The 12,906-nt window shown below is 41.8% G+C and overlaps 1 protein-coding gene across 2 annotated transcripts in view; it reads left to right on the plus strand.

Annotated features, from left to right (window-relative positions):
- The window catches only part of GPSM1 (G protein signaling modulator 1), a 112,998-nt gene that overhangs the window by 17,767 nt on the left and 82,325 nt on the right, over nt 1-12,906 (plus strand). For both annotated transcript variants that reach the window (XM_087704540.1, XM_087704541.1), the window contains exons 5-7: nt 4,162-4,285; nt 8,197-8,312; nt 9,508-9,663. In XM_087704540.1, coding sequence (XP_087560666.1) covers nt 4,162-4,285; nt 8,197-8,312; nt 9,508-9,663 — 396 coding nt within the window. The remainder of the gene's footprint in view (nt 1-4,161; nt 4,286-8,196; nt 8,313-9,507; nt 9,664-12,906) is intronic.

Here is a 12,906-nt window from a genome sequence, read left to right on the forward strand (position 1 = left end):
GGGAAAAAAATGATTAAGAAATTAGAAAACAATCATAAAACAAATTCAAACAAGATACAAAAATTATTTAGAACAGTATGGATTTCAAAATGAACAACAATAATTGGACAAAATAATAACAAGAATGGAAGAAAAAATGATTACAAAAACATACAATTATCTCTTAAAATTCAAAATGGAGGAGGAAACCGTGAAGGAAACAATGATAATTTGGGCTAAAAACTTCGGGTACAATATTGAATTGGAGCACTGGGAAAAATGATAAATTGACAATGTCGGCATCCTACAAGGAAAACATCTACAAAATATTTTATAGGTGACATTTACTCCTGGCGAGATTGGCCAAAATGTTCCCAAATAGATCTCCAAACTGTTGGAAATGTAACCACCAACAGAGAACCTTCTATCATATGTGGTGGACGTGTCCGAAAGCTGAAGAATTTTGGACAAAAATTCAAAAATGGTCAGAAGAAATAATAGAACAAAAAATTAACATGAACCCTGAGCTGTTTCTTCTAGGAATAATATTAAAAAATTAGTAAGGATATCCAATATATAATGCTTCATATAATCACTGTTGCCAGAATCTCATTTGCCCAAAGTTGGAAACAAAAAAACCATTTCCTCAAATGCAGAAATCATAAAAAAAGATGCTAGAATGCGTGGAAATGGACAAAGTAACTAAGGAGCTAAGAGATAGAGAGGGAACAGAGTACTACAAGATATGGAATAGGTGGTATAACTGGCTTGAAAAGAGATGTAAAATCAATGCATAAGGAACACGTAAACACAATGAAAAGAGATGGCATATACTTAGAAACAGTGACGTGCGGTGACGTTTATGGCTGGTGAGGCAGCAATTTTTTAGACTTGTGGACTTCAACTCCCAGAATTCCACATGCTCAGTTCCGATTTAAAGCGACAACATTTGTTTTTCTCCTTTGCTAAATAAGTTTTAGCAAACTTATTTGCTAAATAAGAGCCAAGGTGGCGCAGTGGTTAAATGCAGCACTGCAGGCTACTGCTAGATCAGCAGTTCAGCGGTTCAAATCTCACCGGCTCAGGGTTGACTCAGCCTTCCATCCTTCCGAGGTGGGTAAAATGAGGACCCAGATTGTTGGGGGCAATATGCTGACTCTCTGTAAACCGCTTAGAGAGGGCTGAAAGCCCTATGAAGCGGTATATAAGTAAAAAAAAAAAGTTTCCTTCTTTCTTTTTCTTTTTCTTCTCCCTTCCCCTCCTTCCTCCCTCTCTCCCTCCCTCCCCCCTCTCTCAAACACACACACAAACAAAGTTGCACCAGGAGGATGAAGTTTGAATTCCTCCCCCTCCCTCCGACCCACACATACATTTTCCAGCTTTTTCAGAGAGGATTTCAACTCTGCTCTTGCCTGTCATCATGAAAAGAAAAAAAATGTAAAAGGAAAAAGGCAAGAGCTGAGGTCAGGCTGGGCTAGTTGCTGCCAGAGTCGCCACGGATGACTCTGCTTAACTGTTTAAAAAAGCCTCCAAAAAGCGCCCTCTGCAGGAGGAGGCAGGAGAACGATGTGCCTCATCTACGTCAGGAATTTTTCGGCTTTTAACCCTTGCTTAACACTGCTCAAGTGATCATAAAAAGTCAGACTAGATGAGGCACCTCATTCTCCTGCCTCCTCCTGTAGAGGACACTTTTTTAGAGGCTTTTTTAAACAGTTAAGCAGAATCATCCATGGTGACTGGCAGCAACTAGCTCAGCCTGACCTCAGCTCTTGCCTTTTTCCTTTTACATTTTTTTTCTTTTCATGATGACAGTGGTGAGGCTCTGCCTCCCCTGCAGAGGTGGGTTCCTACCAGTTTGCACCTATTCGGTAGAACCGGTTCGTCAAATCTACCGAACCTGTTAGAAGAGATTCCACCAGTGGACCCGGAAAGCAGGCCACACCTACAGAAGATGTTCCAAAAAGTTTTGAAAACCCACCACTGCTCCCCTGCCTCCCCTGACTGCACATTTCTGCTTAGAAAGCAATAGAGATGGAAATATTGTATATAGATGTGTATATTGTAAAAATGAGAAAGTATGAAACAAAGAAGAATATGTAGAAGAGAAGAGAAATGGAAAATGGAAAACCTGAAATCAGAAAAAAGAAATACCGATAAGAGAAAGCTGTGAAAGTATAATTATGATTTTAATGTTTGGGAAATGTCAAATTAAAAACACTTTAATATTAAAAAAGCCCACAAATTGAGTGGTGTGGTGGCCTAGAGGTAAAGGTCTCACCTCACAATCACTAGGCTGTGGGTTCGATCCTAGGTAGAGGCAGATATTTCTCTTTCTGGGCACGATGAGAATATATCTGCTGAACAAAACTCCACATTGGCAACAGGAAGGGCATCCGGCCAATAAACCCTCAGCTCCATTCAGTTGCCCCGACTCCACCCCAATGCAAGGGATTATGGGTTTTGTCATTAAAAGACAAAAAAAATAAAAAACCAAATCACAAATCACATGTTTATTTCTTTCAATTTTCAGCCAAAGCCAACCTTTCCATAAAAGGTTTCCAGTCCCCAATAAGTATAGCAATTGTCTTCTCCCTGGTATACTTGGGCACCAAGAAGTTGGCAAGAACTCTCTTGGCACGATTGCCTGCCCTTCCCAACCTCTTCAGGTGGTTAGATTTGACTTGACTTCTTTCATGCCTTTGCCTCACTTTGAGAAGTTGCGAGAATGAATTCACCTCATTGCTTTTCTACACACACACACACAAACCTTCCATCTCCTGTCAGCGTTCCAAATATCATGCAGAATTAAATCAGAGTCCAAGACAGAGCTATCCTTAAAGTTCCAATTTAATAAGACAGACATGTTGACACAACTGTGGAATCCCAAATCTAAAAGCTTCATGATCTTATCCCCACACACATAAATCCCTCACATGGTCCAATCTTTTTCACCCACACTGGCCTCTCCACCCATCTAGTTCAGTCAGATGCAGAGATACAGAGACAAAAGATGACCTTGGGCTTCTAGAAAGGAATGACAACAACACATTCCACAATTCTACTCCTTTCTATTTCCCCCTCCCAATTTCTACACTAATGAAACAGCATAATGAAATAAGAGAGAGTGTGGCAGACCAAAGATCATAAAAAGGAATATAACTGCAGTCCTGACATCTCAATTATTAGTGCAATGATGTTATTCGATGATTTATTTACCTGCGTTGCTCCTTAAGGAAAAAAAACCTCAGCCGCAGGTAATTTTGTCTGGCCTTGAAACGTCATTCATTACAGTTAGGAGAGGAGACCACAAGGAAATCTCACGGTGCTTTTTAACATCCCAAATGAGCCATGGTGGTACAGTGGTTAGAGTGCAGCGCGGTAAGCTGACTGCCGGCTGCCTGCAATTTGGCAGTTTGAATCTGACCAGGCTCAAAGTTGACCCGGTCTTCCATCCTTCCGAGATGGGTAAAATGAGGACCCAGATTGTTGGGGGAAAGATGCTGACTCTGTTAACCGCTTAGAGAGGGCTGTAAAAAAGCACCGTGAAGTGGGATATAAGACTAAGTGCTATTGCTGTCTGTCTGTCCGTCTGTCTGTCTGCCTTATCTATCTATCTATCTATCTATCTATCTATCTATCTATCTATCTATCTATCAATCAATCAATCATCTATCATCTGCTGTAATGGTGCAGTGGTTAGAATGCTGTATTGCAAACTAACTCTGCTTACTGCCAGCAGTTTGAATCTCACCAGGCTCAAGGTTGACTCAGCCTTCCATCCTTCTGAGGTGGGTAAAATGGGGACCCAGATTGTTGAGGAAAAGAGGCTGACTCTGTAAACCGCTTAGAGAGGGGTGTAAAACACTGTGAAGTCTAAGGGCTATTGCTATTTCTCTCTATGTCTGTCTGTCTGTCTGTCTGTCTGTCTGTCTGTCTGTCTGTCTGTCTATCTATCTATCTATCTATCTATCTATCTATCTATCTATCTATCTATCTATCTATCTACCTATCGAACTCCAGACAAAAGCCTATGTTGTTAAGAAGAAAAGGGAGAAGTGGTAAGTGAGGAAATGGAAAGGTGGCAATGATGCTCTTCAGCAATGCACGATTTTCCTATTTGAAATGATTTTCTGGTCCTTTTCTCGAGAATTAAGGGCTGCTTTTTTTCTGGCTTACTTGTAGGAGGAACCTTTCCCTCGTGAAGGAGTTGGCCGACAGAGCTGCACAGGGCCGGGCCTACGGAAACCTCGGCAATGCCCACTACCTGCTGGGCAACTTCAGCAAAGCAATTGTTTTCCATAAGCAGGTGAAACACAGTGTTCTGAGCTAGGCTTCCCCAAAAAGCACGAAGCAGAGTCCTTGTCCCGCCAAAACCCCTTTTATTAAACGAATGTGAATTCCTCTCATTCCCATTCAGCCAAGGCTTAGCAAACAGTCTTTCAAAGGAGTATTTATGTCCACAGACCTTATCTATCTTGGAAAGCTGCCATGTCAATATTTTCCAAATGAGGTGCTGTGCAGGGAAAGGCTGGGCGCAGAGTCTCTGAGATTCACGGACAGATCTTCACACTCCTGAAACGAATCTAATGACCAACCGAACAAATTGTTTCCTGCAAAAGCCCACTCCCCTTTCACTTCTCTTTTATTTCCTATGGGAGGGGCCATTCACCATTCACTTGTGGCTTTACTCACAACCCTGATTTCTTAGCTGTTCTTTTTTTCTGGCAGCTCTGCCCATGCACACACTGGGAACAGGCTCCAGCTGTTCCTCTGCCTCACTGCTTTCTAGTTCTGAAGGCAGCTGAGAACTGCCAGATGGCCCTGTTTCCCTCTCTGCCTCCGACACAGAGCCCCCATCAGGGTCTTCCCCAGCCTCCAGGACTGGCCCATGCTCCTCCCCAACCTCCTCGCTGTCCGACTCTGCTGCCAGCTCCGCTGTTGGGTCACAACACAGGGTAGAGGTGGGGTTGTCTCCTTTCTGACCCATTCGACAACATTTGAAGCACGCTTATGGCGTTGCAATCATTACTGCTTCTCAGTTTGCCGGGGAGCGGGGAGAGAATTGGAATGCAGGTTCTAGACATCGCCTGAGACAACCCCTGGGAACCAAGGACACTTCTGCAGGTGTTTGCCTAACCCTAAAGATATTTTCCCATAACAATATATCAACACTCAATTGGACAATATGACCTGCACTAATCAAGGGAGGGGGAAGTCTATTCTTTAACTATTATGGGTTTGCGCAGGAGTTAACCAGAGTTGGTTTTGCTTTCCATCTGTGCCAAAATGATGTACTCAATAAAGTTTTGCACTAAGAGATCGGATCGTCTCAACAGTGCTTGCTTGGTTGGGTTTGTCAGTTGAAAGCTTGACAGCTTCAACCTTAAACTGTCTACCGTGGACCTCACCCCATTCCTAAGAGGTCCGTAAAGGGGGTGTGCATAAGTGCACCAGCGTGCCTACCACCCCTGTCCTACTATCCCCATTTATTTGTACCCATTTCCTCTGTTTTCCTCTGTTCATGTCCATGTTCATATACCTGTTATCTTGTATATGTTTAACTAACTAACTAACTAACTAACTAACTAACTAACTAACTAATTGTGTATGTGTGTGTCTGTGTGTGTGTTAGCCCTAGTGTGGAAACCAGCCCTAGTCAATAAACGAGTCCCAGCCACAAAAACCGACACAGGACCCAGAACAACACAGGACATCATCACCAATCACCCTCACCAAACATCAATTCCATCAACCAATCAAGATGTGACAACACAGCCAACCAATCCGTTTAAAGCAACAAAGCCAACACTCCACACACCCCCATCTATATTTAGATAAAAACTGCAGCTCCGATCACACTTTGCTCGCACAAGCACGAAGCCAAAGGCACCAGCCTGAAGCTGACGGGTGTGACCTCATTGAAATGTCGCCAAGATACTGTCAATCTTACATGGGAAAAGACCTGAATGCGCCAAGACCTGCATACCTACACCTGTGAAATATATATATATATATATATATATATATATATATATATATATATATATATATATATATATATATATATATATATATATATATATATATATATAGAGAGAGAGAGAGAGAGAGAGAGAGAGAGAGAGAGAGAGAGAGAGAGAGAGAGATAGAGATGATAGATAGATATGATAGAGAGATAGAGAGATAGAGATAGAGATAGAGATAGAGAGATAGATATTTAAAGTCACAACCCCTGGTATGCCCAAATATGGGAGGAAGTTCACTACTTCCATTCTCTGTCCATCGGCTCGTCATAAGAGACTGTCCAGACAGAAACCCAATATTTTTACTGTTGCCTTTGTTACATTTGTGTTGTATTTGTGCTGATAAATAAAGGGAGACTAGTTTAGATCTATTTCAAGCTATTTAGCTCTCATCAGCTAGCTATATCCTTACTGGGATTACTAAATAGCTTGAAATAGATCTATACTAGTCTCTATTTATTTATTTATCAGTACAAATGCAACACAAATGTAACAAAGGCAACAGTAAAAATAATGGGCTTTCTGTCTGGATGGTCTCTTGAGATGAGCCGATAGACAGAGAAAGGAAGCAATATGCTTCCTCCCGTATTTGGGCATACCAGGGGTTGTGACATAATATATATCTTCAGTCTGGGTTTTGGGCTTAAACCGTGGTCGGAGCTGCCGTCTTTCTATACTCACTTACAGCAACAAAGCCAGCACTCCACACACACACACACCACTCACCTGAAGATAGTGAGTGAGACCTTGCTGAAACGTTGCCAAGACAATCTCAATCTTATATGGGAAAAGACCTGAATACAACAAGACCAGCATACCTATACCCGTGAAAATCTACCAAAACATAGATGCACGCGCACACACACACACACACACACCCCTTTCCAATAATTTAACTATTAACTAATAATTGGGTCCAATTTTACGGATCACTGCAATGATTAACGATGGAAATCCCAGTCCAAATTCTGATCATCAAGTCCAGAACTATGTGTAAATAAAACTGGGGGGGGGGAGATTTTGAGGAGGGGGCCCTGAATTTTGAACAAAGCAATAAGCGTGCCAACATGTTTTGGGGAAAAACAGAAAGCCAAAACAGAAAATAGAAGTTTTTTTTTCTTTTTCTAAACCAGTATTGAATAAAAATTAACCAAAGTTACTAATTACTATCAAACTTAAAAGTATTGACCATAATGTAAATCTAATGGTGATATGAACAAATTATTATTATTGTTGCAACTGTGGGTATAACTGGGATTACATTATTACAGATGTTAAAACCGATAGGAAGGTGTTCTGACCCCCTTCTTCCGCCAGTAACGAAAGCCGAGATACGCTTAAATGAGAATGTCCTTTAATTAGCAAGTCCAGACTCTCGGTGGCTGAAAGCCAAATAAACAAATAGATAAGGACTTTGGCAGCAAGTCCGACAAACCTTGGCAGCAATGCAAACAAACTCTGGCAGCAATCCAGCCTGCCAAGTTCGTTTCTCTTTAGTCCCAAACGTTGACTTCTGCAAGAAGGGCGTGGCACAAGCAGTCTCTTTTATAGTCTGGAGAGGAGCTTAATGACCATCAGCTGAACGTAATTACCTCCTGTAATTACGTAGTTGTTCTTGACGCCGAGTAGCCCTTCAACGGCGTGCATTTTTTCCCTCTTTTAAAGGTTAAAATGTTTAATAGAAACCTTTTTTAAAAAAACCATGCTTTTTGGAACTCTTTGGTTGCTAAATGTACTGTGAGCATTTCAAGTAATGTACCCATAGAAAGTAGATCTCTGGGGCAGGCAGATTCCCCAAAGAACAATTTATTGGATACATCCTATTGACACAACTGGTAAAAAGTTCCCACGGCTTTCACCTCATTAAAAAGTAAAAGCTTCCCCTTTCCCCCAAGTCACTGGTCACGCAGTCCAATCCAGGTGCCGGCTGGTTGCTTGATTACTTTACTCCTCCTCTGGCCAGCCACCTGTGAGAATGTCCTTGGTTCCCACAGAAAAACAAAATCCCATCTAGCTATCCCCCCCCCCCAAATCCCTGTCCCTTCTTCTACTTTGTGGCAACCCTGAAGCCCCCAAGATGGCTTCAGCCAGGGGCTCTTCAGGGTTGACATATGCGTCAGCTGGGGAGGGCTAGAAGGTTGGTGCCCTAATAGAGGGGATAGGCCTGCTGTGACACCTACTTTCTCTGTTTCAGCGGCTGAACATCGCGAAGGAATTTGGAGACAGAGCCGCCGAGAGGAGAGCGTACAGCAACTTGGCCAACGCTCACATCTTCTTGGGGAGCTTCGATATTGCTGCGGAGTATTACAAGTAAGCAAAGGGGGGGGAGTCTCAGGGGAAGCCAGTACCCTCCAGATCTGACCTCTTTGGATTTGTGGCAGTAGATCAGCTAAGGGGTCCTGTGTCCCAATAGAATACAATAGAATAGAATTGGAATTGGAATAGAATAGAATAGAATAGGAATGGAATAGGAAATGGAATGGAAGAGAAAAGAGGAAGAGGAATTGGGATTGGGATTGGGATTGGAATGGAATTGGGAATGGAATAGAATGGGAATGGAATGGAATGGAGTAGAATAGGAATTGGAACAGGAATAGGAAATGGAATGGAATAGGAAATAGAATGGAATTGGAATGGAATAGGATAGGAATAGGAAATGGAATGGAATTGGAATGGAATGGAATGGAATAAAATAGAAGAGAATAAGAATGGAATAGGAAATGGAATAGGAATAGGAATAGGAATAGGAATAGGAATTGGAATGGAATTGGATTGGAATAGAATTAGAATGGAATAGAATGGAATTGGAATGGAATGGAATAGAGAATATAGAAGATGGGATGGAATGGAATAGAATTGAAATGAATAGAATGGAATGGAATATGAATTTAGAATGGAATGGAATGGAATGAGCTGGAAGGGACCTCGGAGGTCTTCTAGTCCAGCCCCCTGCTCAAACAGAAGATCCTATGCCATTTCAGACAAGTGGCTGTCCAGTTCTCCTCATCTTAAAAACCTCCAGGGATGAAGCATAACTTTCTTAGCGACAGGAAGAGCGCAGAGAATTCCCTTTTTTTGTCCAGTGGCTTTTCCTTGTAATATGTACATACTCAAAATGATGTCTCAAAATATTAAACTATTATACAAACAGTATTAAACGTTTTCAGAATGTAACAGCTTAGTACACTAAAGAAACGTCTTTTGATTCTTAGGATACCTCCCAAAAATACGATTTATTTATCCATTCCTTGTCCATGTAAACCTCATGGGATCCAGTAAATCTGATCTATTATAGTTGTTTTGACTCAGTGAGATCCATTGATTTGTAGGTCTCCATAACTTGGGGGGGGTGTCTCTGGATGTACAAGAATTCTCACTTAAAGACATCTGGAGTGCCCCAGCTTGAGGAAGATGGCCGTTTACTACGCACAGAACATGAGTTGGCTTCAGTGTTTAGTTGAAGAAGTGCTCCATCTCTCCTCTCTCTCTCTCTCTCCTAATTCAGGAAAACCCTCCACCTCTCTAGGCAACTGAAGGACCAAACAGTGGAAGCTCAGACATGCTACAGTCTTGGAAACACGTACACTCTTCTTGAAGACTACGAGAAGGCTGTGGAGTACCACCTGAAGCACCTGGCCATTGCCCAGGAACTTGGCGACAGGTAAGAAATATCTATTTTATGTGCTGCTTTTTGTTTATTTTTTTGATCTGGTGTTGATCTTGAGGTCTCTTTTGCTGGAATGGCAAACATGCAGTTCAGGAAGTTACCATATTTCCTGGAGTATAAGATGCACCTTTCCCCCCCTAAAAGAGCGTGGAAATGTTGGTGCGTCTTATTCACCAAATACAGCTATTTTTGCAACCGTTCTTCTTCGGAAGTTTTAGTCTCCAGGCTTTTAATCAGTTGCTGCTCTTTGCACTTTTTCCAAAGTCTCAACATCTGTTTTGTAATGTGACCAAAACTGGATGCAATATTCCAGGTTGGGCCTTACTAAAGACTTTATGAAGCGCTACTAATACTTCACGTAATTTTAATTCTAGGTCTCTGTTTATGCAACCCAGGTGTCAGCGTTTCAAATATCATGCAGAATTAAATCAGAGTCCAAGGCAGAGCTATCCTTAAAGTTCCAATTTAATAAGACAGACATGTTGACACATCTTTGGAAATCCCAATTCTGAAAACTTCCTGGGATTCCACCCAGTTTAAAGTTCATGATCTTGTTCCCACACCCATAAATCCATCACATGGTCCAATCTTCTTCGGCCACGCTGGCATCTCCACCCAGCTGGTTCCGGTCAGGTGCAGAGGTGCAGAGACAAAAGATGACCTTGGGCTTCCAGAAAGGAATGACAACAACACATTCCACAATTCTATTCCTTTCTATTCCCCACTCCCAACTACTACACTAATGAAACAGCATAGTGAAATAATAGAAAGTGTGGCATGCCAAAGATCCTAAAAGGAACATAACTACAGCCCTGACACCAGGATTATATTAGCTTTTCTGACTGCCGCCGCACACAACTGGCTCATGTTTAAGGGATTATACTCTAGGATTTCAAGGTCCCACTCACAGTAATTGTTTTTGAGTCAGGTTCAGTGGTGGGTTTCAAAAATTGTTCGAACCTACTCTGCGGGTGTGGCCTCCTTTGTGGGAGTGGCTTGCCGCCCATGTGACCGGATATGAAGATGCCAACGACACTTGTCAGAACCACCTTAAATTACCTCACACACAGCACTGGCATGCATAAGAATATGATGTAAACTTGTTTGTTAAAAGGCATCTTTGGTTTGTGTTAAAACAACTTCAACACACTCAATGTTCTGATTGCACCACAAACGCAGTAGTCATCCTTACCTTTCACTGGGTTTTATAAATAGGAGCATGATAGTGTAGAATAATCATATCCAAGGACCAGTGGTGGGTTTCAAAAATTTTTGGAACCTCTTCTGTAGGTGTGGCCTTTCTGGGTCCACTGGTGGAAACTCTTCTAACCGGTTCGGTAGATTTGACGAACCGATTCTACCGAATTGGTGCAAACTGGTAGGAACCACCTCTGGTCAGGTTTCACTTAATCTGTATCTAGTCAAGTATCTACTCACGTCTGTCTGGCTTTAGATGGTCATTAAGTGAATGATCTGCAAATCAGGATGAAATCTGATGCATCAGATGAAACTTAAACCTCTTCCCAAACCTATCCTTGAAATGAAAGACCTTTTTTTCTCAGCGCATCAGATTACAAGTCTGTAGAGAGTTTTAGCTATCCAGCCCGTGGCTGTCCTAAAGGTGCTTTTTTTCCCCCAGGAGGCAACTGGACTTTTTTGTTTTTTGTTTTTTTTTCTGTTGGAGATGATTCGCTTCCCATCCAAGAAACTCCTTCAGCTCTGACGGAATAGTGGGGAGTGGAAGGATTTATATTCCTTGTAGGCAGCTGGTCCTTTGCGTCCTTTTAGAGGGCCGTTGAAGCCACTTGGAGGTTTCTCTGCGTCCTCAGGGTCACCTGGGTGGTGCAAATAGTTCCTGGAGTCTGCAGTTTTTCCCCTCTGGAAATCCATTCCTCCTCCCACACCATCCAAAGAGTGTCCATCCCAAACTGTATAACTAAAAGTTCACTGCAAGCTTAACCATCCCTGTTGTTTATTTTCTTGTTTTGCCACAAGATGGCATTGCCACCTTTTCTTTTTAAAAAATATTTTATTGAACAGGTTTTTTTTTAAAAGAAAAGACAAACGAAAATAAATATTTCTTTGCAATGTTCTTCTGTACAACATTTCCACCTTGGTGTACATCCATTGTAAATGTACTTCTCCCCCCTTATTTCAGTGTTTCTTTGTCTATACATATGATGCTATTATATATATTCCTTAATTTACAATCCTTCATTCCATTTATACATGTTTGTTCATTTCTACCTATGCATTGTTAATTTCTAACTCCTGTGTCTTCTTCATTTAGTCTTTTCTTAAGCTTTACACCTGCCATTTGCACCACTTGTTCCATACCATATGATATTCTGTTTCCTCCTTTTCTTTTCTTTCTTTTGTAAATTTGTCCATCTTTGCACACTCTAGCATTTTCATTATAACATTCGCCTCTGTATATTATTCTTCCTCCAATTTTGTGCATATGTTATTCTCACTGCTGTTATGATACGCATTCCCACCTTTTCTTTTCCCTGGTAAATTTCCCAGACCTAAGTACAAGGACCATGTGCCCCTATGCAGAAATGTGATGGCGGACCTGTTGAATATCTGGCTGTGTTTCTGTGTAATTGCTACGTTTATTATTCACTGACTTTTCCCCCAAACCAGACTGGACTAAATTCCTGGGGTTTTGTTTTTACTGTCAGACTGGATGGCTTAGGGACAGCGAGGCGATGACGGTGTGTGCGTCTCAGGGACGTGCAGTCAGGGGAGGCAGAGCCTCACCACTGTCATCATGAAAAGAAAAAAAATGTAAAAGGAAAAAGGCTGAGCTAGTTGCTGCCAGAATCACCATGGATGACTTTGCTTAGTGCTTAACTGTTTAAAAAAGCCTCTAAAAAAGCGCCCTCTACAGGAGGCAGCAGGAGTACGAGGTGCCTCATCTAGTCTGACTTTATCACTCAAGCAGAGCTAAGCATGGATTAAAAGCCGAAAAATTCCTGATGTAGATGAGGCACGGAGAAGAAAAAGAATGAAGGAAAACTTTTTCGCAAAAGAGAAAAACAAATGCTGTTGCTTTAAATCGGAACTGAGCATGCCTGGCTGTGGAATTCTGGGAGTTGAAGTCCACAAGTCTAAAAAAATTTGAAACCCACCATTGTGTCAGTGCCTCACCAGCCATAAACCTCACGTCACGTAACTGGTGTTTCTTGATTTAAGCCACTCATGTATTATAAAACAGTGTTTCTCCACCTCGTT

Source organism: Thamnophis sirtalis, unplaced genomic scaffold (assembly GCF_051295495.1).
Source record: "Thamnophis sirtalis isolate CommonGarterSnake01/CBP01778 unplaced genomic scaffold, rThaSir2_p1.2 scaffold_2, whole genome shotgun sequence".
NCBI classification, from domain to species: Eukaryota; Metazoa; Chordata; class Lepidosauria; order Squamata; family Natricidae; genus Thamnophis; species Thamnophis sirtalis.